We start from the raw sequence: 27973 nt of genomic DNA on the forward strand, positions 1-27973 counted from the left end.
ATGGATCTTATACCTTCTTTATAACATAGTCATTTTTATTTTAACATATCACCTATTTTTTTCTTAAAATCTTTTAATAGAATGGATGTCCCATGTTGATGGCGTGATTTCTCAAATCCTCTGGCTTGTGGCCATTTTCCTGAGAGTTTCCTGTGAAGGCCAGGCTGGAGAGCACGGGCTCACGGAGTCCTAGCCTGCTGGGAGTCATGTGAGCTCACTGAACTCGCATCAGGCAGGCCTGAGGTTCTTTAGCAATTTCCTACCTGGGCCTGTTCCCTAATCTACAAGGTGAGGAAAGAACTTCTCTGAAGTGTAGGGTAGACCTGAGCCATCCACACGGACTTCCTTTTGGTACCAGTCTGGTTTTCCCTTGCCCACCCAAAAGGGGTCACAGCCTTCACAGTGGACATCTGAGAATAGCATTCCAACCAGAAAAACTCTAAATGGTTTGTCCCGAGCTTTGAACCCTTGTGCTCGATACATTAAATCCTCCAGCCCTTAACAAAGTTGGCGAAGGGGGACTTCTGTTCCCCTCTCCCTTTTTTTTTTGCCATCTTAAGTCGAATTTTATTTTTTTCAGCTCTATTTATTGAGGTATAATTGACAAAATTGTAGGATATTTAAAGTGTAAAATATGATGATTTAACATATATGTATATATTATAATACATATTCACAATATATATATATATATATACACATTGTGAAAGGATCTGCCCCATAAGTTCATTAACACATCCTTCACCTCACATATTTACCTTTTTTGTGTACATAAGAGCATTTAAGTTCTACTCTCTTGGCAAATTTCAATTATGCAATAGTGTTATCAACTATAGTTACCATGTTATACAGTTGGTCCTCAGACCTTATGCATCTTATAGCTGAAAGTCTGTACTTTCTTACTAACCTCTCTTTATCCCACCCCCTCCTCAACCCTCAACAACCACTTTACTACTCTCTGTTTCTGGGAGTTTAATTTTTTTTTTTTTTTAATTTCACATGAAAGTAGTTCCATGCAGCATTTGTCGTTCTCTGGTTCCTTCCTTCCTTCCTTCCTTCCTTCCCTCCTTCCTTCCTTCCTTCCTTCCTTCCTTCCTTCCTTCCTTCTCTCTCTCTCTCTCTTTTTCCCTCTCTTCCTCCCTTTCTATTTTGTCTCCCTTATTTCTAACAGTGATTTCTTAATGCTTTCAAGAGGTCATTCCTAGTAATGCTTAGGTGACAGAGTTGCCGGTGTGAGAATAGGGATGCTTGGACCAACTCCCCAGAGATGGAACTTGAGTTATTTGTTCTACTTATAGAATGAAACAAGGGTCTGTAGTTACACAGCTCTGTGACATTTTCAGTGTCTTTTACCTATGCTTGACACTCAGCAAATGTTGGTTGCCTTGAATGGGATAAGGAGACATTCTTTATATTTTTAAATAGAATTAATGTCCTGACACCTCCCAGTGAGAACTTGATCAAGTGTTAGAGGCTCTAAGCTTTTTCTACTTTAGAATACAAAAACCATAAACTTTCTCTTGCCTTCAACTGACAGTGCATCCTGTGATCCTGTTCAACTTGCTCTTGGGTTTTCTCAGTGCTTGGGAGTCTGTAGATGCCACCTGTGTCATGTTTAATTTCAGCATTCGGCCCAACATCTTCCTGGGAGTTGCTGAGGGCTCTGCGCAGTACAAGAAGTGGTACTTCGAGCTAATCATCGACCAGGTGGACCCTTTCCTAACAGCTGAGCCCACACACCTGCGGGTGGGCTGGGCCTCTTCCTCAGGCTATGCTCCGTACCCTGGCGGAGGAGAAGGGTGGGGAGGCAATGGTGTTGGCGATGACCTGTACTCCTATGGCTTTGATGGACTTCACCTTTGGTCAGGTGAGTACCTTGCCAAGGCTTCGGCCCCTTTCCTCTTACTGAGGATGATCAAGGTTTGATTGTTCAAGCTGCCATGATCATTTTCTGTTGAAATGATACAGACGCAAGAGTCTCAACTAGTGATATAGGTGGGAAGAGCATCAGACCTGAAAGGAGACTGTCCTGCTTTTAAACCATGACTCTGGTACTTCCAGCTGGGGGATCTAGTGTGGAGCATCTAACGGTTCTCAAGCTCAGTGTCTACAATCATTATTGCATGGATTCAGGACTATATAGTCAAACAGGGAAAGAGACTCAACATTTATTTACTGGGCAGTGAGCTGCATACCTTTTGCACATTATTTTTCCTCATTTGTACGATGATCCCTTAATGTAGATAATACTGATCTCATATTACGTATGTGGAAACAGCACAAGATATTTAAGTGATGTATTCAACGTCACATTGAGAGGGACCTAGATCTGACTATACAAGTCCATCATCATGTCATTGCAGCATGTTGCTTCTTGATACGCTTTATAAAATGTCTGGACCTGTGCCCCACGTGTTGTAAATGCCACTTAAAAACAATTCAAAGCTTCATTTTTAAAAATACACTAATGCTTTTTCCCTATGCATGTCCATGGCCTATGCCTGGAGGAATGGCTTAGCTTCTGCCTGGATGAAAATGGAGGGACTAAGTTGTAGGCTTTCACTCAGAACCAGAGCCCTACCTGTTCTGTTGTCCACAGAGTGTCATATCTGTATCTTTTGCAAAACTGCAGTTGGAGTCATCGTGTCCCTTATAGAAATCCCTTATGTAAGCATGCCTCTTACATAAGAAACCATGCATATATTCTTCCCCAAACCCAGTATGAGGAAAAAATTTGTCTCTACTACACAAACCTATATATTTCCTTTTGTAACTAAGAAGTAGATAACCCATCACATTTTCCTTCATCCCTCAGCTTTCAGGTGAAAACCATCAGCTTGGGTTCTGATTCTGTTTCTTGCAGTTGGTCTATATTTTCAGTTGCTCCATATTGGTTATTTAGAAGGTTTTTTTTTTTGTGTGCTGTTGTACATTCAGTAAAAACATTTTAAAACTTTTGGGAATGGTGTCAACTTATTTATTTATATATTTATTTATCCTGGATCATTTGCGGGAAGAAGAAAAAAATCTCTGTCCATGTTTTGTATGTCCCGGGGGACAGCATGGTGCAGACAAAAGCAGATACAAAATGGTAGGATGATGGGTTAGAGTGAAGTAAAAGCTTTGTCTTGTTGATCTCTTATCCTCCCAACTTACCCTTTCTTGGTTCCATCTTTGTGGGGAATGGAGCCCTTCTTGGTGCATGGAGTCACTGTGTCTGGCTGTATGGTAGTGGTAGTAGACTGTAGTGTAGGTTATCAGCAGATGTGCGAAGGTTCTCAGAGTCTTTGGGGAAGTGATTTGAAAAGAAAGAGTTCTGGGATGCCTGGGTGGCTCAGCGGTTGAGCATCTGTCTTCAGCTCAGGTCATGATCCTGGGGTCCTGGGATCAAGTCCCACATTGGGCTCCTTGTGAGGAGCCTGCTTCTCCCTCTTTGTCTCTGCTTCTCTCTGTGTCTTTCATGAATAAATAAATAAAATCTTAAAAAAAAAAAAACAAAAAGAAAAGAGTTCTTAGGCTTACACACATCTACATCTTCTGAGTTTGGTAGGGTCGAATCTGTGAGGGAGTGAGTGGGATTGAGAAAAATCATTCCCCTGCTGCCTGCTGAGTGTTGCTCATCTCCTGCCATCTTGTCACCATAACCCAAGCTACAATCCCAAGCTACACTTGAAGAGAACTCTGCCTGGGGATTGGTTAAGGAAATATGAAGGACACCTAGACTATGGGATGGAGCAGATTGGACCTTGTTTTAAAGAGAAACCATTCTCAAAGGAAAAATTTTACTCAGTCCTTCCTAGATTTTGTAGCACTGCATGGGACACCTAGTGGATCCCTTCATGAAATTTTGCATAATGAATACATCAGTGAGTCAGAAGACAGAGAACCCAGTGCATCCAGAGAAGATTACTGTTTGCATTTAAAATCTGAATATCCATCTAGTTGTGTATCATTCCAGGAGTGGGCAGCACTCCTATCATCCCTCTTGTCTCTCCAGAAGACCAGGAAGCCAGAGGTGCTGAGCCCATACCAGTCATCACAAGCAGTAGCCCTTCTAATTGGTGATAGGGGAAACGGGTTGGTGTTCAGTGCTTCAGATGCTGCTAGTGGCTCTCTGAACACTACCTGCACTTAGTAATATAACGCCGTATGAGTGCGTTCAAAGAACTTCAGCTCCTCTGTCCTCAGTGTCTGATGAGATGTGGAGAAACCATGTCTGCAAGACTTACACCTCTAGTGATCATTAAAGCACAAAGCTTCCTGGGGTCCGGCATCATTCTGAATTCCCCAGCCCACCCATGGGGAGCATCTATTTGGTAGGAGGCACTGCAGGTAAATATGCCAACATGTGCTTCAGCTGAAGAAATAAGGTCTCTGCTAATGACTCCCACCAGGACAGCATTGAATTTCAGACTATCTCATGAAAGGATAATTGTGGGATGAAGAAATGAAATGGTGCTTTGGTGTCCTGCAGGAGGGAGTGGAGAGTGACGAGGGAGATTTACTGGGAACTCATCATGACAGTTTCTCTCCTTTTCCTTAAGATGTAAATGCCTAGGGCCGTTGACTTTAAACTTATCTGTATGTGGAAATTAAACTACTGCCTTGAACCGATCTTTAACGTACTTCTAAAAGTGCAATAGATATTGTCATCCTTGGAGGGAATTATGGTGCTACTATCACTTTGTCACTGGAAAGAGTCAAGAAGAAACAGCCAGCATGGCTTTGGAGCTGTGCCTGGGTTTGAACTCCCCGTTCTTCTGTTTCCTGACTTTTGACATTGAGCAAATTACTTAACCTCCAGAGACTTGGCTTCTTCAAATAAAATGAAGAGGAGGGCAGCCCTGGTAATGCAGCAGTTTAGCGCCACCTACAGCCTGGGGTGTGATCCTGGAGACCCGGGATCGAGTCCCGCGTCGAGCTCCCTGCATGGAGCCTGCTTCTCCCTCTGCCTGTGTCTCTGCCTCTCTCTCTCTCTCTCTCTCTCTCTCTCTCTCTGTCTCTATGAATAAATAGATAAAAAATCTTAAAATAAAATGAAGAGGATACAGGCTCTTATGAAATTTAAATGAGGTGGGACACGTGGGTGGCTCAGTCGGTTAAGAGTCCAACTCTCGATTTTGGCTCAGGTCACGATCTAAGGGTTGTGAGATGGAGCCCTGTATCAGGTTCGTGCAGAGCCTGCTTGAGACCCTCTCTCCCCTCTTCCTGTCCTCCTCCCCCCACTGGCACTCTCGTTCTCTGTCTCTAAAATAAAATAAATTTTTAAAATAAAGTATTTTCTTAAAAAATGTCTAAATGAATAAATGAAGGAAGGAACATGAAGTTCTAGGCATGTGTTAGATACCCAGTAAATATAAAGTCCCATCCCTTATTGTCTATGGACCCCCCTGTAATCATAAAAACAATAGCCAGAGTTGTGTGTCCCTCCCTGGAGACCATGAGAGCAGCCCCATCCTAAGGGAACACCAGAGGCCAATGCCAAATGGGAAATGAAGTTTCAAGCAACATCCTAGGATTATAAATGAGCTTTTCTCTGTGTAAGGTAAAGGCCATCTTAATAGGTCTTTAGCCACTGAAGCCCATGAAGTCACTTTCAAGCATCAGCTGTAGAAATAACCCCCTTCTCAATCCTGCTAGCCCACCCTCCAGGCTCCTTAATCTGCTCGGCTGCTAGGAGGTTCCTTTCAGAGGACTGGCCCTTTCTTGTCCTGACATTGCTTTCCCTCTCCTGACAGAGCCTTCAAGTAGCCTCTCAGGACTGCCAGTGGGATGAACTCAGCCCCTCAGCAGCATCTAGTATGTTCCTGGGTAGGGAGGGCAGTTTCACAGGAGGAAACTGAGAGCCACCTTTCCCTTTAATAATTCTCTTCCTTGCAGGATTGGAATAAGCAGAGGAATTTCCCATCCCAAGTGATAAGTGCTGCAGGAAATGAATGGAGTAAAATTGCATTTCTTGATTTATTATGACTTCTGACTTTTTAAAATTTTACATCATTTAGCTCCCCAGTCGAATTTGTTTGAGAGGGTCTTTGACTGTCTTCCTGCTGAAACAAGTCCCGGGGTTCATCTGTCAAGACACAGGCCACCATGACTCAGACCTTTCCAGCCCTGGTGCTATATGGCGAGGAGCCCGAGTGGCTGTGGAACACCAGCATTTTTACGTGTTTGGTGTTTAGATCCTCCCTCCTTCCAAATGCCTAAGTGTTTGTGTTTTACATTAGAGTGCCAAACTCTGCAGTGCCTGGGGCAGTGGAAATGCTGACCATTAGTGTTTCCATTTGCCTACATTACTCATCAGAAGAGGCTAAATCCTGAAGTAATATATCCTTGGGTTAATTTGAAGATGTGCAGCATACGATAAAGTGGGTTTTTCCTTTATCTTCAAATGCTGGAATGGAATGGCCTTTCCGAGCTTCCTGGGACCTCTAGGTAGGCCCCGGCTTCTGAGTGAGGGGCAGGTTCTTCAGACAGGGAGAGGCCGCAGGACTCCCCAGCTGCTTCAGTGGGTGGTCACTAGGATTACGGAATTCTTCTGTCTTGAAAAGTAGTTGAGAAGGCTTACGCTCTACCACTACTTTGCGTCCCTTCCTCAGAAGGTCAGCCGCATTAAACATATTGGAAAGTGATTATTTTGGGGCACTGTCTTCAATAAAGGGACTTACTGATTTTAATAACTCAGTACTGCGACTTTTCTTCTTATTATTTTTTTAAAAAGATTTATTTATTTATTCATGAGGCCGGGGAGAGAGACAGAGACACAGGCAGAGGGAGAAGCAGGCTCCCTATGGGGAGCCCAATGTGGGACTTGATCCCAGAACCCTGGGATCACAACCTGAGCCGAAGGCAAACACTCAACCGCTGAGCCACCCAGGGGCCCCCATGCATATGTTTTAAAAATAGGTTCAAACCCTGATTTTGCTTTTTGTGTTGATGATTTTACTGTTGTAGCAGCATCTTCTACTTGGTCCCCATTCTCTTAGAATAAAGCAGTTTCGGAAAAGGCAGTGACGTTTACCACAAGGATATGAGTGTTTAGTTGTGGTGGTGGTTTTCCACCAAAAAAGGATACCAGACAGGAGAAATCCTCCTAGCTGCCATTCCTCGGGAAGGCACTTGGCAACGATGGCATATTAAAGGCTAAATAAAGCTTGGAAGCCAGCTCCTGATGACATCAAAGCCCTGCTATAGATGAAGAGGATCCCTCCTGAAAGCTGCTCTGAACCTTTACTGGCCCAGGCTCAGGCCAGCACAGACGCCAACAGCGCAGTCTGAGTGGGTGGGAAGGGAGGGCGCTAGCATGGAAATTCAACGCTGTCAGTTTGTCCCAGTTTATATGAGACCCAGGACAGTAAAGGCCTCCTGATTTGTATTTTTATCCAGCAAAGATCTGAATACCTTTAACATTAGTTGACCAACTGAGCATTTCACTTACTTCGTGGTTTTCTCAAATTTGCAGAAATTCTTGGATGTTTTTCAAACGACTACAGTGATAACATGCAAAAGTTAAACTAAAGGAAAAAGAAGCATTCAAAGCAGGAAAGATTGTTTTTTTTTTAATTTTTTTTATTTATTTATGATAGTCACAGAGAGAGAGAGAGAGGCAGAGACACAGGCAGAGGGAGAAGCAGGCTCCATGCACCGGGAGCCCGACGTGGGATTCGATCCCGGGTCTCCAGGATCGCGCCCTGGGCCAAAGGCAGGCGCCAAACCGCTGCGCCACCCAGGGATCCCGAAAGATTGGTTTTTAATGGGAAAATAGGAAATACTGAGAATGAGGCCAATGTAGCAAGATTTGTTGAGTTTTATTTAGTGTCCTCCATTAAGGAAGAAAAGATGTGTGGGGGATACCTACACTCTGAAAAAGGAACCACAAGTACTCAGACTCCTCAAATAGAGAAGCTGGAAAGGAGTCCAACCTATGTGCTCTTCAAGTTTGGCTTAGATTCCTTTGTTTTAAACTGACTTGTTCCTCATTCTCAGGAATGAAGCAAGATATGAAGTTACAAAAGCCAAGTCCAAGGCCGTCCCAGGCCAGCGTGCATTGCATACATCATTATGTGTCACTGCACCAGTGTGGTGCAAAGAGTCCAAGTTGTGTGTTAGGTGCAGCTTTGTTTCCCCTACTGCATCTCCTCCTCAGGCCCCCACCAGTCCCGACCTTCCTACGGTATCAAACCCTGGCCGTTCGGTGGGTTATGTCATACATTCCCTTTGTGTAAACCATTCCTTCCATCTGGAATACTGTTATTTATCTAGTGGACCTTTGATCCTTTCAATCTTGTCCCATGCTCCTAGGCCAACTTGGCAAACCTTCTTCTATCTTAGAAAACATTATCTTGTGAACATCTTTGTTCCAAAAATTACATGGAATTGTAATTCTTTTTTTTTTTTTAATGTTTATTTCCCCCACTAGATTATGGATCTCTTGGGGACAGGAACTGGATCTTCTGTCCTTGATACCCTACTCCACACACAGTATCTGGCACCATGTAGAGTCTCATTAATGTTTGCTGAAAAGTGGGAAGAAATATGAGATGGTTTTGTCACTTGGCTACAACAACCAGAAAGGGATACCTAATATTTTTATTTAGGAGAGTATAGTAGTTTCACTAGTTTAATATCACCTCTTGGTTTAGAATGTACCACTAGAATAGCAGTAACCCCTGGAAACATTAAATGATTCTAAGCTGAGATTAGAGATATCATATAGCATAGTTATGTACACGAAATTTGTAAACAACTCACGTACCCATCATAAGAGGGTTTTTAATGACCTTATGGCATATTATGAAGCCATTAACATGCAGTTTCTAATTAATATTCCATTATATAATCAGATATATGTGATGGGATAAGTAGAAAAAAATGGTCACAAAACCCTGCAATATCCTAGTTTGGATGAAAAGTGTATATGTGTATATGAAAGTAGAAGCATTTTTTTATTGAGTTACATTGTTTCCTTATTTATATTTTTAATTTTTCTGTATGTATGATGAACATTTGTAATGGAGATGTATTAATTCTGTAGTTAAAAAAATAAGATTTTTATAAATTTTTTTTGCCTAAAACTCCATTTTAATTCCTCCCTTCTGCTTCTCCACTGCCCTCTTGCCAATAGAATCATAAACTTGGTAGGGGGATGTGTGAGGGACTTAACAATTGTTTACTTTCAGAACTTCCAGAATGAGATGCTATGACACAGAAATACTGAGGGGTGATCTTCTCATGACTCTAAGGTCAGGAAGTGACAGATCATCTTATGAAAGAGATATGCAGTAACCAGCAACAAAACCCACCCACACAGTATATAGTGGACCAAGATTTTCCCTGCTCGTATGAACTATTAGAATTCTTTAAAACAAGCAAGCAAACTATGCTGCACAGTTTAACGGCTGGATGACCTTGCTTTTACTCGCTTTGATGGCTCCTGCATCCAGTGTCAAAGTGGCCCTATCTCTAAGAGGAGATAGAAGACAGCATGGTCATAGACATGGTCATAGACAGTGCACGCACACGCATACCCCAGGACCCACACCCAAGAAAGTGATTTGTCCATTATTTCAGACACCAGGCCAGATTCTGAGCACATGTTGAGGAGGTTGAATTCATGTTTGTTCTCATTGCTGGCAGCTTTAGGGTGTCCTCTGAGACTCCTCTTGTCTCGGGCTGCCTACTCACAAGCTCCAGAAGTCATTTCTCCTTGCTCACGTCACGGGGAAAGCCAAGTTGTGTTTCCAACGCAATAGCATATGTAGACCTCCTGTGTGCCATGATACCTCCCCACCTCCCCTAGGGGGCCTACGAGCACCTTCTTCAGAGTCCCAAATGCCTTCTTGTTCTTTGCTCACCAGGCCGCATACCCAGAGCCGTAGCGTCCATCAACCAGCACCTCCTGAGATCAGATGACGTGGTGAGCTGTTGCCTTGACCTCGGAGTGCCCAGCATCTCTTTCCGCATCAACGGGCAACCTGTGCAGGGGATGTTTGAGAACTTCAACACAGATGGGCTCTTCTTCCCTGTGGTGAGCTTCTCTGCAGGTGTCAAGTAAGTGATGGCTGTGATTTCATGAAGAGTAGCTGTTAGCCCACCTCCCCACCTCTCCTGTGAGCTGGGAAGCATGGTACTGTCTCTCAGGACTTCCATGCCATGAGCAACTTCCCTGCATACTCCCCTCCCCAAATAATAGTGAAAGCAGGAGAGCAATCCAGAGTCACTAACTCAATAGATACTTGTTGAATACATACCTACTGCCAAGGGTTTATCATGTACTCATATAGTAAGATAAGATCTATGTGGAACCTTGCTTTAATAATTATTTAAAAATTAAATGCTCAGTATTAAAAATTTGAAAGATACAGTTATAAATAAGACAATATTATCCATGATTCCAACATTTAACTCTAATGTCTGCTGATACTTTGGTGTATTTTCAAGCCTTTTATTCTACACAAATATGGGGCTTTTTTAATGGACATCACACTGAATATGAAGTTTTATGTCTTGATTATTTTTCATTTAATGATACATTAATGAGCCTTTTCCTGAGTCATTAAGTATCCTCTTAAAACAATTTTTATAGCCATATAATATCCTTTTATCTGGATGTCCCATAATATAGACATTACTTTGTTGTTAGACTTTCATGCTGATTCCATTTTTATCTTTATGGACATCCTTGAGCATAACTCTGTCTGCATTTCTGTTAAGATCCTCCTAAAAGTAGGTCAAAAGTTATTAAAATCTACACTTATAATCACATAGCCAAGTAGATTTTCAGGAAGATTGTATGGAACAGTTCAGAAATCATGATCAACAATTCTGAAATCTCAAAAGCTCTGAAACAGTAAGTTTCTTTATAACTCATTTCACTACAGACTCTGACCTGAATTCATTTTGTGGTAAAACTGTCATCAACAGAAATGAGGCTGCTGCTAGTCTTTCATTTATTCCATTTCTTATGAATAATTACATATTTAATTGTAGAAATACTACTGTGTTCAATTATGGGATATAGCCCCTCACTTGGCTGGAGGTTCTATTTAATACATACTATGTATACTTTCTTTTTTAAAATCTAAAGAACTATGAAGTCTGAAACACAACTCCTAGATTTTCAGGTAAAGGATTTGTGCCTGTAATATAACTTAAAGCAATGAATGGGAATACCCAACCAATTGGATGTTCATTAACTTTTGTTATTGGTTATTTTTAATCTTTGCCAATTTGAGAAAATTATAACTTAAGTTTTCATTTTCTATTTATTTGATTACCAGTGTCATTAAGCATTTTTCATGCTTATTATTCTCACATATTATCTCAGCCCAATATTTTTATTTTGTGTTCTCTGCCTTTTTGGTATTAATTTTGGGGGCTTTTTTTATGTTAAGACTATTTAAGGTACTGCTTATTGGTTTCAAATATTTTTCCCAGTTTGTGATTTACACTTTCACACTTAGTTTTATTTTTCTCTTGTTTTTATGTCTTTCCCTTTTACAAAAATAATGCAAGTCAAGGATATACCAAGAACCCAAAATTGTACCACCCAGAGATAATTGTATTACCTTTTTATTTATCCATATCAATATTTTTACATTAGATTGGATTTATACTATACAAGCTATTTTTCTCCATACTATTGCTAACTATTGTGTTCATTGCTCTGCCCCTTCCCTTGTACCAGTTAGATGCTATATTAATTATTTTCATCTGACTATATGTTTTAATGTCTATAAGACAAGACCCCATTATAAGTCTTCTTCTCCAAGATTTCCATAGTCATTTTCATTTCCTGTTAAGTGATCCTAGTTAACGGAGTGGGAAATTAGAGTCAACACAGTTAGAATCACATTGTTTGGGTGACAAACCGCCTGGGTGGCTCAGTGGTTGAGCATCTGTCTACCTTTGGCTCAGGTCATGATCTCGGGGTCCTGGGTTCGAGTCCTGCATGGGACTCCCGACAGGGAGCCTGCTTCTTTGCCCCTCTCTCTGTGTTTCTCATGAATAAATAACATTTAAAAAGAAAATAAGAATCACACTAGTTTCTAGGGAAGCCATTGGAAAAGGCCATGAGAGAAAGGGTGTAGAGAACAGATACCTGGTGCTCGGGCCATAAAGAAACCATCTCAGAGCTCTGAGCATCTCAGGGATGGATTTCCCAAGTGACAGCACCATGATAGGCCTCAACACATCAGGAAGACTGATAAACCAAGACATGTTCATCTATCTTCCAACAGAGGAATTATCCTTTGGAAATGATATTCAGCCTTTGGCATTTGACACAAATAGGCAAATATACATAGTATAAGCTAATGTATATTTGCAAACATACAGAGTAACACAGTGTACAGATGCATGTACATATTTATAAACCTATTCATGTAGATGGATTCAATATATTTAAATTAAATATTACCATTGTTTGAGATTCTTGTAACAAAGGGAAGACCACCATAGCAAAACCTTACTAGGGCTGCAAATCTACTCATCACTGTTTCAAGCCAGAGAGTCTTGTATCAGCCCCAGGGACTGTATTCTAGATTGCAAGTTCTTTGCCCGTGTTCCTCTCTGTTGAGGATATTCCCATTAGAATTTCATTCCAATTCTCCCATTTTAAGTGTTACATCCTTAAAAGGCATGTTGAAAACAAAGAGCATCATTGAAAGAGACTCTGTAAGTACAAAGAGGAGTGATTGAAACAGAGACCCTCTTATAGTTGGGGGGAACCAGCATATGCCCCATTGTGCCTCTTCCCCACTTGATTCCCAAGGAGGAAAGAGAATGAGTAGAAACTGAAATATGAGTCAATACGATGTAATAGCATTTGGGTCATCCACCTGTTGGCTCAGTACCTTCTTTGGAGAAACAAGGTCACTCTGAGCAATCCATTCCCAGGACCCTGCTTCCCTGCTTAGCTAATGGCCTTAGTCACCCAGCATCACTGCCCTTCCCTTCTTTGTTGTTTTTGACCATATCCCACTCACTGGGTCCCACGTCTTTTCAAAGCAGGTACACCTGCTTCTTAAGCATCTCATCTGAGAGAAGTGCTTGGCTAGAAGTCTTATCTCTGGAGAAAAGGATTTTTTTTATCCTGCTGCCTAATGGACTTTTCTGAGTCCATACAACAATCTTGTATGTGGTATAATGATTTTTTAAGTTTGTGAATTTATTTATTTTTTTGTGAGGACTTATTGAAATCTCTTGGCAAAGAACTGCAGTTAGCAGGTGAAGAAATAGGCAACTCAGATGCATCCATGTGCAGAAGATGCTTCTAGCATCTCTTGTCCAGGTCAGCAGAGCGTGCAGCCTTCTCATTGCACAGGAAAAAGAGAAGCAAAGTTCCAAGATAAGAAAAAGTAGTTGTCTAACCCATTTATAAGGCACAAATGGTGGGAGAATTTAGAAACTGAAGAGTCCAGATGTGTTGACTTGGAAAGTTTATACCTTAGCTATGAGAGATTCTGGCTTAGAGCACCTGAACAAGTGGTAAGCTAAAAAAAAATGATGCCAGGGGGCTTGGTGTCTCTCAAGCCTCCTATCAGGAAAATGTCACCTCTGGCATGTTCCTGTCTTTGCTTCTCAGAACATGGCATGATCTGAGGAGAGATGGAATTGAGTGCACATTTGGGAAACACATTTATCCAAGTCCTTCACCTCGGTCATTCTCAGTGCTGGTCTCGTGTTGGAGAGTGGCCAATTAATTTATTTTTATTTGTGAGCAAATGGGATCAATATTGCCAATAATTACTCTTACATCAACTGGTACACTCTAATCTGGTGCTGAAACCCAGAAGTTTCCCTCTATACTACTTGAGTTCAGCTGTACAGAAAGCTAGAGAGAGAAACTAGGATATTAACTCCAAGTTAATTAAAGTATCTTATTGAAAATAAATGTTTAATAACACAGTTGATCAGGTGACCAAGTCCTCTGATCGTTGGTCCTGTGCCAAGATCCACTGTGAGTGGTTAAGGTAAGGAAGGCAGAGCAGAAATGCTGAGGCCCTGAGCTCCCAGGTAGTTCAGTTGGTTAAGCATCCCTGCTCTTGATTTCCCCTCAGATCACTATTTCAGGGTCCTGAGATTGAGCTCCACATGGGGCTCCATGCTCAGCAGGGAGTCTGAGAGTCTCTCTCTCTCTACCCATCCCCCACCACTCATGCTGCTTGTAAGTGAGCGCTCTCTCTCTCTCTCTCTCTCAAAAAAAAAAGTGCTGAGGCCCTCTTAAAGCAGTGCTATACATTAAGGATTATACTGTTCCCAAAAATGTAAATTTGAAAGCTTAAAAGAACAAAACTTTATTTTTTCATATACAAAATAATAATAATACAATCAAAAATAAATGTTTGTTTTCACCCCATATAGTAGAATACCTGCCTAATTCTATAGCGTCTCTCCTAGCAAGGTGCAAGGTTATGCCTGTGTAGGAAGAGAGTCTTCTCCCATCATACAAGCATTCAGCATTGTTTCCCATATTTATTTTCAACTTCCATGTGGCTTTTAAACTACATTTCTCTTTTACAGCCCCATTTCCTCCTATTGAATGGTCTTTGCTGAGGTCAAAGTCTTGAATTTGTGACCCCAAGATTATTTTTATCACCACAAACTATGTTGTTAATAATCCCCGATTAAGGTGTCCCTGCCAGGACTCATGGAAGAGCAAAAATCTTTTTCAATTAGATTTACCCACAGTGAAGTCAAAGGAAATGTGAGTAATTACTAACCAAATCCACAAATCAATATGTACTCTCTCTTCCATTATGAATGTGCCTCCTTAGTGTTCTTTTTAGTGTGGTTTGTTTGTGGATACTCTTCATGCAGTAGGCCCTCAATGTAACAGCACTGGTTATAGAACGGAATCTGGGATGAGGCATGTCTGCTTTGGAGACACCCAAAAGGTTGAGTTACTTAAATGCCAGCAAGCCCTTATTAAAAGGTATTCTCACCCTGTGAGATGGCATCATGGCACGAACCACATGGAGACCATTACACAGAAGACACAGTATATGGTGAATTTGGGGTGATCCTTTTCATTTTGCAGAAAATTGATGAGCTAATTGCTGTAGTAGAATATATTTTATAGCTATAGTTAAACTCCCCATGGATCTATTTAATTGTCCCACATAACTCTTTTACCAGCCCTTTCTAATTTATAAGAACAACAATATCCAATTTGTGGTTGCTGTTTGTTTTCTGTTGGTTTCCCCCAGACTTGGCTAAAATTCAGGTAACCAAGGGCTTCGCTATTTCCAGCTTACTGTGGTCAATGCTGTGGAAATTATTGCTGAGATAAATATACCTCTGTGGAGAATATGGTGAGCACTGGCTGGATTGCCCTGGGCTTTCATCAGTCACTGGCCAGGAAGAAATAGAGTTGTGGGACTGCATCGCTCAGCTTGTCCTCCCATCTTAGTAATAGGGACTGAAGATGCAATTATGAATCATGACTTATGAGTTGAATTCAGGTCAGCCAAAACGTTTTCATTCTTTCTCCTCTTAACCACAGCCTGTACCCTCTTCTTCTCTGGAACACCTTCCCCACTCTCTGAGAGAGAGATTCACTAGCAGATGAGAGGAAAGGAGATGTCCAGTAAGACAGACTCAAGTCATGTCACACGTTTGCTAGGAAGCTATGGATAAGGAAACTGAGTCATCCTCCTTGAGCATGAAAAAGCCTTGTCTTGATTTTTACTATATTTTTATTTCAGGGGTCAGTCTTTCAAATCCAGGGACTTGCACTAGGAAGTCTCATCTCTTCTGCCATTGGCAAGCCACAATGCCTGAATCTCAAGGGACTAAAATGAAAATGCTAGCAGGGATGTTTCAGTACCCTTTGCTCTGTTTTCAAAATCAGCCAAGAGGGATCCCTGGGTGGCGCAGCGGTTTGGCGCCTGCCTTTGGCCCAGGGCGTGATCCTGGAGACCCGGGATCGAGTCCCACATCGGGCTCCCGGTGCATGGAGCCTGCTTCTCCCTCTGCCTGTGTCTCTGCCTCTCTCTCTCTCTCTCTGTGACTATAAGTAAATAAAAATTAAAAAAAAAATTTTAAAAAAAAATCAGCCAAGAATATAAAAAATTCCTGCACATATCCCCAAACTTCACTACTCCCAGGAGACGATTACTGGAACTATTGCTCATCTCTGAGGTGGAGGGATCTGAGGCCTAAGGACAGTCACTTATTGTAATCACTTTAAGAAGAAAAAAAAAAAAAAAAAACCCTTGGAGAGCTGATGGAATGTCTTGAGTTATAGGAAGAACTCCCAAAGATAGGGAACAGGTACTTCAGTGGAAGAGATTAAATTGATTAATGAAATTGATTTTATTTTATTTTTATTTTTTTGTATATTTTTATTGGAGTTCGATTTGCCAACATATAGCATAATACCCAGTGCTCATCCTGTCAAGTGCCACCTGAAATTGATTTTAAAATCCATTAATGTAGAGAAAAATGCAAGGCTCAAGAAGAACTAATTTTTAAAAAAAATATATTTTATTTATTTATTCATGAGAGACACAGAGAGAGAGAGAGAAGCAGAGACACAGGCAGAGGGAGAAGCAGGCTCCATGCAGGGAGCCCGACGTGGGATTCGATCCTGGGTCTCCAGGATCACGCCCTGGGCTGAAGACGGTGCTAAACTGCTGGGCCATCGGGGCTGCCCAAGAAGAACTAATTTTAATGAACTCAATTCTTCAATTATCTTTTTATTTTAAGTTTAATATTTTCTGTAAGGCCGGGAGATTCTGTGGAACCTGAGGAACAGGAAAGAATGCACCTGGAGAAGAGAGATTTACATTCTAATTGAAATTTCTCAAGAGTAGGGCAAAAGATTTAAATGATAAACATGAAGTGCCAAGTACCAGCTTTATTGCAAGGAGACTAGGTATCTGTAACTCTGTTGTTTCTCTCGCTGCCCCTTCAAATTCACACTCCGGACAAGTCCTCAGGCCAGCTCTGTAGCCTTTATGACTCCTTGTAAGAATGACAACCATCTTGTTGGTAACGTAAAAGTGCCACTTATTTGGCTATAAAAAACTCAGATTTGTATGCAGTTGATGTGAGACCTTCACATCAAGGTGTGAGGCCTCCCCCACTTTGGCCTGCAGTCCCAGGTCCTGCTCTCCCTGGTCAGCCAGCTCCGCTCAGGCCCCCTGGGAGTCCTGATACTGGCAGCATGCCATTGTATCAGGACATGTGGCAGTTATACGGTTGCTGCCACCTTTCCCTTGTCATTTCCTCAGAGCCTTAGGCCGGGAGCATCTCACCACTGTTCTTTCCGCGCAGGCTTGGCCACTTGTGCTGGCTACCCCCATCTGGCTCACCTCAGGGCCTCCTCTGTATTGCCCTGCCTTGCGCACGGGCCTCCCACTCCCCGCAGTCCCTAGGTTTCTGATCTCTGCTCAGTCAGTTGCCTTTCTGGCCATAATTCCTTTCGAGATGGCTGACAGCTGCTTCATTTGTGGCATCTGTCTGGCCTTCCAGGAACAGAGTCCTTGACCCTGTCCTGAGCAGAAGGGTAGCTCTTTGTCTTGAGGTCCTTGTCCCTCCATCTCCTTCTCTGTTGCTGTCACCAGGCAGACATGTCCCCCACTAAGTTCCAGGGGATGTTTGCAAGCTTCTGAGTAGTGCTTAAGCACTCATCGTTTGACTTCAGATAGGAGACTACTCCCTTCCCTTTCTCCCTGATAGTTCTCTCCAAATGCCTTCTTTTCCTTTCTTACTGAGGTGGAGGTATGTGATGGGCTACGGCCACGCTGGCATCATAATTTTTGATGGACCCTCATAGTAGATCCAGCATCTTCAGGATGTGCAAATATTGGCATCCTCTGGCTTATCTGCTTGTGAGACCTCTGCTAAAACTCTAAGACAGAGGTGGGCTCCCAGTTTATCATCTTCAAATAATTAAAATGAATTTCAGATGTTCCTTTTGATTATTCCCTTAAAGCCTATATTTTATCACTAGTTACTTCCTTTGACTTGGTCAGTCTGGATCTCCTGGAGAGAGTTGTTAGGAGGACCACCAATATTAGTGGTGGTTTGTTGGAGCCCTTCCCAGAAACTCTGGGCAGTGAAAAGAAGGAGTAATAGATGGTAGCTGTGCCTGGCACCAGCTCTTGTCCAGTTCTACCTGCTGGGGGACAGCTTCTGTCTGGCAGGTCTTCTGCTCACTGAGGCCTAGTGCAATGATATTTGGAGACCAATGCTTCAGTGAGCAGTAAACACTGATTTCTAGCTATGTAAATTTTTCATTTTACAGTTTTTGTGGCCATTGGAGGAGTTGAGATGAAGATTTATAACCAAATTATCGTTCTCTTTTTAATAACTGAATATGAAAACAGAAATCATGGTTTTCCTTATGTGCTGTGTGGAATTCCAGCTTTCTTGATTTGCTCTCTATCCAGAAGATGACAGCAGATTTTAAAATGTAAGGGAAATTTTAAGACTGAACAGAACTGGCAAGACACCTCATGAATAATTAAGCCCAGCTAGAAGACCTCATCGGAAATCATTTACCTGTTCTTGGAACCTCTACACTCGTGAGTAACAAAGAATACGCTCGCCGTACAAGCTCCTGGGCATTCAGCTCCTCACAGAATGGATGCTTAAGGAGAAGAGAGGAAAAACAAAAACAACCATCCCACACTCTTCTTTTGCTCAAAAAGCTCTAGTTCTGTCCCACGGTTACAACGTTCAGTAACACAATCTGCTGCGCTGCAGCTGAATCGGGAAGTTCTCAACCAATAATTTCAAGGCTTAGTCATTATTTCCTGAAGGTTCACTAAATTAGTAACATCGAAGGCTAATGACTCAACTTTGTTTTAATGTCATTGTTCATATTCTTAAAACACATAGGCCATGCCCCCTTACATAACATTTGATGTAGGAACATTCACAAGGGACTCTTGAGGTTCTAATTCTATGTCATTGTTTAGTACTTTAGAATGGGAAGTGGGAGGTTCTGTATGATTTCTATAATTTTAAAACAGCATTTGGTAGGATGCTGTTTGGATAAAAGATTTGTTTGTATTGAGAAGGAAAAAAAAAAGAACTTAATGTCTCCCACTTAGAGTTTTATTTTTCCAGTTTCATAATTAGGCTACTTCCACAATCAGTTATTCCGCCAACACGGTGATGCTCTTGTGAGGCTGTCCTAGCAGAACGTTCCAGTAGAGGGAAGTGAGGCTGGTGGAGGAGAGTGTTACTGTGAGAGCTTTGCCAGGTCCTACCCCTCCTCCCTGTGCCTCAGCCCCCTGTGTGTGCACATCCACCACCCTAGCCCACCCCACCCCATCAGCAGTTCCTAACTATCCTTGTGAAACTAAACTGAGATCCAGTGACTACTTCCCACCATGTCCATCCTCACATGGGTTTAACCTATCCCTACCTCCCACTGGGACTAGTTTGGTGTCCGGGACCTCCAGATACCTGCTCATTGGGCTGCCCCTCTGTCAACATGGACCAGCTAGAAGAGTCCTGTATCTCTTCTCCTTTAGATCTTTCAGAGGCTTCCGACCTGGAATACGATCTCATCATCTTGCCATGGCTCACAGACTCTGCCTGACCTAGCACTGCGCCCTCCTACTTCCTGTTCTGTCCCTCAGGCTCTCCACCCAAACTCTGTCCTGCCTCCGGGCCTTGGCACATGTTCCTCTCCCAGATTTTAAACTCCTTAGCTCTTCTCTATCCCACAGGGTTGATGCGGGTCTCCTCAGAGAGGCCTTCCTGGACTCCAGTCAAGGAGCCACCCTCTTTCCTGAGTTAGTTCACATCACCACCTTTAGTCCTTCCTCGGTATCTCCTAATCAGTAATCATGACTGTTTCTCTGGTTGGATGCCTGCTGTGTGACACCAGGGACGCTGGAGGCCTTGTTGCTGAGTCTCCAGGGCAGAGAAGAGCACTAGCACGTCCTATGCATTCAGTAACTCATTGCTAAGCAGAGGGAGGGGGAGGGCATGAGTGCTGAGCACGTTTGCTCCGTTTAGGTATTGATTTTTTCCTGCGTGAAATTAGTGTTGACCCTACAGGGCTACATATCTTTTCCTGTAAACTGTGGTCCTATTTCCTCACCAAATTAATGTGGTTGCAGTTGATTTGCAAAAGCTCTATTCCTTGTTACAAACCTAGGAGAATACGAAGTATCATTTGGAAGTGGTTCACTTTGGTTCTGTCCTCCTTGCAAGGGGAGGTTTGAGGTGTAACCATGACCCTAACCTAACCCACAGAGATGAGGCTAAAATTGAGCCAGGATGCTTAATTAACATATTGGAAGGCTTCAGTGTACTGGAAGGCAGTGGCTGACATCACTATGCTCCCCTGAGTGCCTTGCCCCCATCCTGGGAGGTCTCTCCAGACACTGCAGGAGGGGACCAGAGGGTCAGGCCTGGATGCCAGCAGAGGGTGGTGCCCCTGAGAAAGGCACTGGTACCACATCGAGCAAACGTGTGGTGCCCATTTTGCTTCCTAAGCTATTGCCATCTGCTGATGCTTCTCCAGAGTCGCCCCCCATAGGGCTGCCTCCGGGAACTGCAGCCTCTGCACTGTATAGCTTCAAATAATATCACCCGGCATGTATATCATTGGTGTTTAAGATTCTGGTATTACTTCATCTTTTGCCTGCTTCTGAAAGTTAGGGATAGGAAGAAATTTTTCCTATTTCCCCCAGATAGTTATGCTATGTTTTCTTTAATTGATGTGTGAGTAATGTCCCTCAGGTAAAAAGACTTGAAATCCTCATGCTAAAAAAAAAAAAAAAAAAAAAAAAAAAAAAATCCTCATGCTGTAATTTCAACATGATCTTTTCAGAGAATAATATCATTATCATCATCATCATCATCATTAGTTACTCTTTTCAGTGCTCTAGTTATAATATCTGCAATGATGATTTGTCTACTAGAATAAGGAAAAATATGATTTTTAAAGTCTAGTGATATTCATGTATAAATTAATTTTTAAGAATTTAGCTGACATGGTTCAACTGAAGATCACACACGGATAGTTCTTTCCACTGCTTTATTTCACACTTTCGAATGTTTGCTGTACTGTATCCAAATTCAGATGGTGGGAATCTGCACTTCCCACCAAAATAACGTGGGGGTGGGATGGGGGGCTTATCTTGAATGTTCACTTTCTTGAACTGGGATTTCTTTTTTTTTTTTTAACCTTTCTCCTCCTGGTCTCTCCAAATGCCACAGAGTGCGTTTCCTGATGGGTGGACGTCATGGCGAATTTAAGTTCCTGCCTCCATCTGGCTACGCCCCTTGCTATGAAGCCTTACTTCCGAAAGAAAAGATGAGACTGGAGCCTGTCAAAGAATATAAACGTGACGCTGAAGGAGTTAGAGATCTGCTGGGTACCACCCAGTCCCTCTCTCAAGCCTCTTTCATCCCATGTCCCATAGACACCAGTCAGGTAGGTTCAAGCTGCCAACAGGTAAACCACATAGAAGAAGCATTAGGGCTAAATCCTTCTCTCTGTGTGGTCTTGGAGCCATTCCTATTGTATACTGTGTATCATGTAGTTGTCATGTAGTGTGAACAACTGTGTTCCTTGTGTTTCCACCATGTACTTAGATTGAGGTCTTTAAGGATTTCTCAATCAGAGAACATGTTGATCACTTGCTATATGCAAGGTTCTATGAAGTGCAGGCACAAATATGCAATATTCTCTGTGAATTCACAACCAAGTTGAAGAGGTAAAAGCAAATGTATTATTTTTTAAGTCTGAATGTAATATATGCAAAGTGAACTGTAGCACAAATAAGTGCTAGAGGCACCTGCTAGGCTAGAATAGTTCTAGAAGTCTAGTTAGAGAGGATAGAATCCAACCAGGGCTTTTAATAAGCTTAAATGGGGAGAGGCATCCAGGGTTAAGTAATAGGAATGGAGTCAGTAAGGGTCTAGGAGTAGGGACAGGTGGATAACCACCCTGTGATCCAGCAATCTCACTACTAGGCATTTGCCCAAAGAATACAAAAATACTAATTCAAAGAGAGAGATGTAGCATGTCTCTTTCTAACAGCATTATCTACAGTAGCTGAATTATGGAAACAGCCCAAGTGTCCATTGGTTGATGGATAAGAAAGAGGGTGTGTGTGTGTGTGTGTGTGTGTGTGTGTGTGTGTGTGTGTGTAATGGAATATTACTCAGCAATAAAAAGAATGAAACCTTGCCATTTGCAACAACATAGATGGAGTATTATGCTAGAGTATTATGCTAAGCAAAGTAAGAGAATGACAAATATCATATGATCTCATTCATATGTAGAATTTAAGAAACAAATTAGCAAAGGGGAAAAAAGAGAGGCAAACCAAGAAGCAGACTCTTAACTCTAGAGAACAAATGGGTGGTCACCAAAGGGGAGGTGGATAGGGGGTGGGGGAGATAGGTAATGGGGATGAAGAGTACACCTGCCATGACCAGCACCACACATAAAATTGCTGAGTCCCTATATGTACACCTGTAATTAATATTACACTGTATGTTAACTATACTGGAATTTAAATAAAAACTTTTTAAAAAGTAGATATGATGATAATAAATACTCTGATGTGGCTAGATGCTTGGAGGAGGGAGAGCATGTAGGTGAAGAGATGGAAATAAAACTAAAAGAAACGGGATTGTATATAGGAGGAAAGTGCTGATAAATGGACATTTCTTTCCCTTCCCAGGGTCTCTGTTTTGAGAGCGATACCCTCACATGCTTATGACAGGGGTGTAAATAGCAGCTTTCAGTATTTCCTCCACACCAGTGCTCCTCAAGTCACTATTCTAAATGTTAGAGAAAATCAGTGACAAAGGGCCTTGTCTCTGAGGCACGTCGAGTTAATAGTTTGTAGGAATATAGCTCTTTTGACCTGTAGAAGGTCTCCAGCATGTTACTGCCCCGTGATAGTCATGTGACCCTATTGCATTCAGTTCTGCGAGCATATTGCTGAATTTGCTTCCTACCTCCTGCAGCGAATTATCGTGAATTCGCTTAGAATGGAAAAGCAGCATTGCCCTGCCTGCTTCACAGACCCTGGTGCAGCACCTTGAAAGAAGTTGGCATTAAGAAGGTTGATAGGAAACTAGGGAGGCATTGTTGAGCCAGAGACAATCCTGGGAATCAGATCCTCTGGTTCATGTGTATCCTAGACAGGAAGCTCGAGGGCCAAAAAACTAAACCAGTTTCCACATGGACGCAAGGCCACAAAGTGCCGAAGTCGGGGGAAAGCATGAGCCTGATACCTACTCCTCTGTACCATCCCTCACTAATCAGAAGTGAGGGTTAGGATAGGCCTTCTAGAAGTGGGCCTCAAGAAAATGAGGGGAACTTTTGATGAGGGAGGGAAGGAAGGCTTGACCAAAGAGTGGGAAGAGCACCTAAACCTGCAGAACTGAAGACTGGAAAATCCAAGATCGCAGAGAAATCAACAAGCCAGAAAAACCTTTGAGGTCTGGACCCAAAGTCGAATCTGTGGTGGACCCTGGAACTAGGGAGCTGTCCCCAGGGAATTGAATGATAGGGAAGTTCTTGTTGGAAAGGTGCAGCTTATTTTGGATGATGCCTTCTAATTTTTTAGTGTCTACCATTCTCTGAAATTATTGTCAGAGGAGAAGTTAAATATGTACAGAGTCAATTCCATCCTCCCCCAAGCACAGTAACCAGTTTGCAGATGAAGTATTGCTGGCTGGATCCAGCAATACGTAGGCACTTCCCGTTCTCAGGGCTTGAAGGACCCCAGCCCCTAGCTACGCACTGGGAAGGAGGAGCCCAGCCCCAGATACCCCACAGCAGTTAGCAAGCCAGTGTACTCTGCCCTAGGCAGTCACTGATTGAGGTCACTGAAATTATGGTTAGGGGCTCTTCATGGAGGACTCCTTAGCATATTTTCTCCTTTTAGTGAAGCATGTGGTTCCTCCTACATGCAAATCCTCTAATTTGTGATCACTTAAGAAGCACTTAGTTTAAAAATTACCTTGGTTGGGGCACCTGGGTGGTTCGGTGAGTTAAGTGCTGCCTTCAGCTCAGGTCATGGTCACAGGGTCCTGCGATCGAGGACCCATCAGGCTCCCTGCTCAGCAGGGAGTGTGCTTCTTCCTCTGGCTCTCCCTGTCATGCTCACTTGCAGGCACACTCTCTCCCGTGCTCTCGCTCTCTCTCAAATCTTTAAAAAAAATTATCTTTACCAATAAAACCCAGATACAGTTATAATTTGTTTGCTAATAATTTTCCCATTTTGCTCTTTACTGAAACGTCATGCCACTTACTAACTTTGACTCTTGAGTGATTAGATTAAGTTGATTTTTTTAATGTCCTTAATTGAAGGGCAGATAGTGATTATAACACATAGTTTAAATACGTTGCTGTTTTTCTCCGTGATCTCCTTATATACCTCACTGAACCTCACTGACTTGATATGCCTTTTTTTCTTTTCTCTTTTTTGAAAAAAAAAAAAAAGTCTCCGGGAGCTACCCCCTTCAAAAAAAAAAAAAATTCAGGATTTCTGTATTAGTGGAAGCACTAATAACCTTTGTAATAGAGTGAGAAATACAGGGACCAGGCAGATGATGCAGAAATGAAGTAGGTCAAGTGCACAGGCCCTCCAGCTGAGAGTTGCTAGGCAAAAGTGTGGATCCGGTGTTAGTGATCTTCCAAGGAATCAAAACAAACTAGAAATCTAGATTTTCTATATAGAATCTCCCATTTCCTAAAAGTTGTCAATGAATAAACATGAGAATAGTTATTATTGTTATTATTGCAGTAGCAGTAGTAGTAAATTTTTTTAAAATAGGATTAAGGAAAGGAGGAGCAACTTGGGCCCCCACGGTGTGACCTCTATGGGAGAGATACCAGCAGAGTGTCCGGGAAACACAGAGAAACTGTCCCTGAAGGTAATTGGGGAAGATTTCTCTTAGGAAAGTTGAACTAAATTTGAGCTGAATTTAGAAAGATGGATATTGAAGGTGTTTGGATTAAAACCAGAGCTGGACAGCAGTGAAAGCAGTAAGAGCAGATTTCACTTAGGAGCTAAGTAAACAGGGGAAGAAGAACTCCTGCATAGAGCCGGGCTCAGTTCTGAAGACAACAAGAACAAGTAGGGATTTAGAGCCCAGGAGAGCAAGTTGGGGAGGTGAGGGGAGTCACTGAAAGGGAAATTATGAAGAGAAGTGTTTGGGGTTGGGATGGATTCTTGCTAAATTGACCTCACAGGATTCTATCTGAAGGCAGGACAGAGTGATCTGATATCACCTGGGGGATCATGGGGGTGGAGGAAATTTGATCAGACACAGAGGTAGGCAGAGGAGTGATCAGATATCAAGGGTGGTGGATTCTCACCAAACTGATTTAGCAGGATCTTTTCTACAACTGGGGTCTTGGGAACAAGGCCCAAGGATAGAACCTAGCTGAAAAAGGGCTAAGAAGTTCTCATCTAGAGCCTGGTCTAGGAGACCATCCTTGTCATCTGCTCTATGGTATAGAGGGGTGTGTGTGTGTGTGTGTGTGTGTGTGTGTGTATTATGTGTATTGGGGGATTAGTAAGGGTGAAGTTGCAAGCGCAAAGACACAGAACTGTGACAAGTGTGATCTTTTGTGAGAATTTCAAGAAGGTTGGAAAGGATGTGTTTGGGAGGACCATGGTGGAAGAACTGAAGGAGGACACTATATACTTGGTTAACATCTAGTTTTGTGTCTTAGGAGTTCAAGAGACACTTGGAAACACCCAGGAGAGTCCTTTGATGTGATTTTATTGTAGACTCATCACTCTGGGCACAGTGTGGAGAGTAGATTGGTAGGGAGTTGAGACCAACTGTGAGGCTCTTGCCGTGAACCAAGGAGAAGATAATGAGGTTGAGTGATTAGTAGAGGAGGCCCTTCAGAAAGATGCTTCAAAAATCAACATGATCAATTCTGTGATTGATTTGATGGTAGTGGATGGTGGAAGGGCAAGTAATGCCAAGAAGGAAGATACCAGGTTGACTTCAGGCTTGAAGCAACGGTGGGCCGTTCAATAAAAAGTAAAAGTAAAAACAGGAAGAGAAAAGTTTCTGAAGGAAAGAAATGAATTCAGTTTTGAATAGCATGTTGGGTATATTTTGGTGAGAAAATCCTGCAGGCAGTTGGAATTGTAGGTCTGAATATAAGGAGAGACCGTGGCTGGTGAGATCTCCCAAGGAGAGAGCATGGACGGAGGGTAGGTCCAGGGAAGCATTCACATGTGAAGAACACACAGCACAAGTATCTACACAGGAGCCTGAGGAGAGATGGGCAAAGAGGAAGCCCAGAGAGGAAGGAGTTTCTGGAAGCATCTGGGTCAAACTGGATGGATTGGCACCGGATAGCCCTTCCTGGAGAGAAGGAACCCCTGGAAGCAGCCCCTCCTGGGGGACGTGTAGTGAATTCAACCGTGGCACCTTATCCATAGAGGTTTTTAGGATAGATTTCAATACAATAATTCTTGTGCTGCTGATTTCATACTTGTTCCTTTTCCTTTTAGGTGGTTTTGCCACCTCACCTAGAAAAGATCCGAGACAGACTGGCTGAAAACATCCACGAGCTTTGGGGAATGAATAAAATAGAGCTTGGCTGGACTTTTGGCAAGGTTTGTGTTCCAGTGGCCAGGCTGGGACAGAGGGTTGAATGGGTTACCTGGCAGGGTTCTTGAAAGACTCCAGTGAGTGAGGGAACCACATGAGCCCACACTCTCTCCTCCTTACTGCCTCCTGGATAGCTATTCCTCCAAGCCTTGCTCAGTGGTCTAAGTGTGGTCAAGGGTGCTGCGGAGGCACCTCCCCTCTCATTTGGTTTGTGAGATGGTTTCCTTTATTCGGGGAAGATAGAGCACAGTGGCTCCTCAGCACCTCCTTCAGACGCTCACTTCTCCTTTCCCCTTCAGGAAGAGCTGTCCTCTCCACATGAGAGGCAAAAAGAGGCTGATTCATTGTTTTGAATCAGAATTTGTTTGAAACAGTTTTCAGATGATCACTAAGATTAATAGACACTCCGAGGAGGTTACAGAATCTCTTGCACTAGAAAGGATGTAAATTGACTTTGTTCTGTGATTTGTATAAAGTCACATCTGAAAGCACAAGGATAGGCGAGTTGCAGAGCTTCCTGTGACCCTGACACCCTCAAATTATGCACATTCCAGCTTAGTTACTGAAAGAGCCCCTGCACTCTAACACTTTCTATATTGATAGAGCTACCCTAAAAGATTCGCCTTCTATGTGACCGCCTCTATGCCTTCATGATGCCATAGACCTCTCCTTTGGGGAACTACTCACAACTGCAATATAGCATTTATTATTATGATTATTTTATTACTGGTCTCTACCCCATTCTTTATGGGCCTGGGACTGCCCCAGCTCACTGTTGAACTCCTCATGCCTGAATCAATAATGACCACAGAGCAGACACTTGACAAATGTTTGTTGAGTGAATGCATTAATTAATTAACGTCTGGATGTGTACGGTCCAACACATGACAATAGTCATGAGCCACAAGAGACTACTGAGCACTAGAAATGTAACTAGTCTGAACTGAAATGTGCTGCAATTATACAATACACTGGATCTTGAAGACCTGCTATGCAAAACTAATATAGAATGTCTCAAATTATTTCTTATACTAATGGCTTGTTAAAATGAAAATGTTTCATATATGGGTTAAATGAAATGCATTAAAATGAATTGCACCTGTTTTTTGTTTGTTTGTTTGTTTGTTTGCTTGCTTCTCGTGTGGCTACTAGAAAATTTGAAATTACAAATTGTGGTCTTTGGACACATTCCATAGTACCTTTATGTCCTGAAGAATGCTACCCTACAGTAGCATTGTGGTTTCATGAATTTGGGACAGGCAGGCACATGGCTACCATGTGGAAAGTTCTCTGCGAGAGTATGTTCTGAATGCAGACACTTGAGTAGAAACGAATCCACAGAGCACAAATCACTGGCAACTTGGGGTCTGTGTGTATCTTTTACTAGAGGGGTGATCCTCTG

At 42.5% G+C, this 27973-nt stretch overlaps 1 protein-coding gene across 4 annotated transcripts in view; it reads left to right on the top strand.

The window, feature by feature from the left end:
- Positions 1 to 27973, top strand: part of RYR3 (ryanodine receptor 3) — a 508658-nt gene that overhangs the window by 279764 nt on the left and 200921 nt on the right. For all 4 annotated transcript variants that reach the window (XM_041743628.1, XM_041743630.1, XM_041743629.1 and 1 more), the window contains exons 18-21: positions 1626 to 1867; positions 9855 to 10047; positions 21187 to 21403; positions 26472 to 26576. In XM_041743628.1, the coding sequence (XP_041599562.1) occupies positions 1626 to 1867; positions 9855 to 10047; positions 21187 to 21403; positions 26472 to 26576 (757 nt within the window). The remainder of the gene's footprint in view (positions 1 to 1625; positions 1868 to 9854; positions 10048 to 21186; positions 21404 to 26471; positions 26577 to 27973) is intronic.

The sequence above is a fragment of the Vulpes lagopus genome, chromosome 2 (assembly GCF_018345385.1).
Source record: "Vulpes lagopus strain Blue_001 chromosome 2, ASM1834538v1, whole genome shotgun sequence".
In the NCBI taxonomy this organism is placed as follows: Eukaryota; Metazoa; Chordata; class Mammalia; order Carnivora; family Canidae; genus Vulpes; species Vulpes lagopus.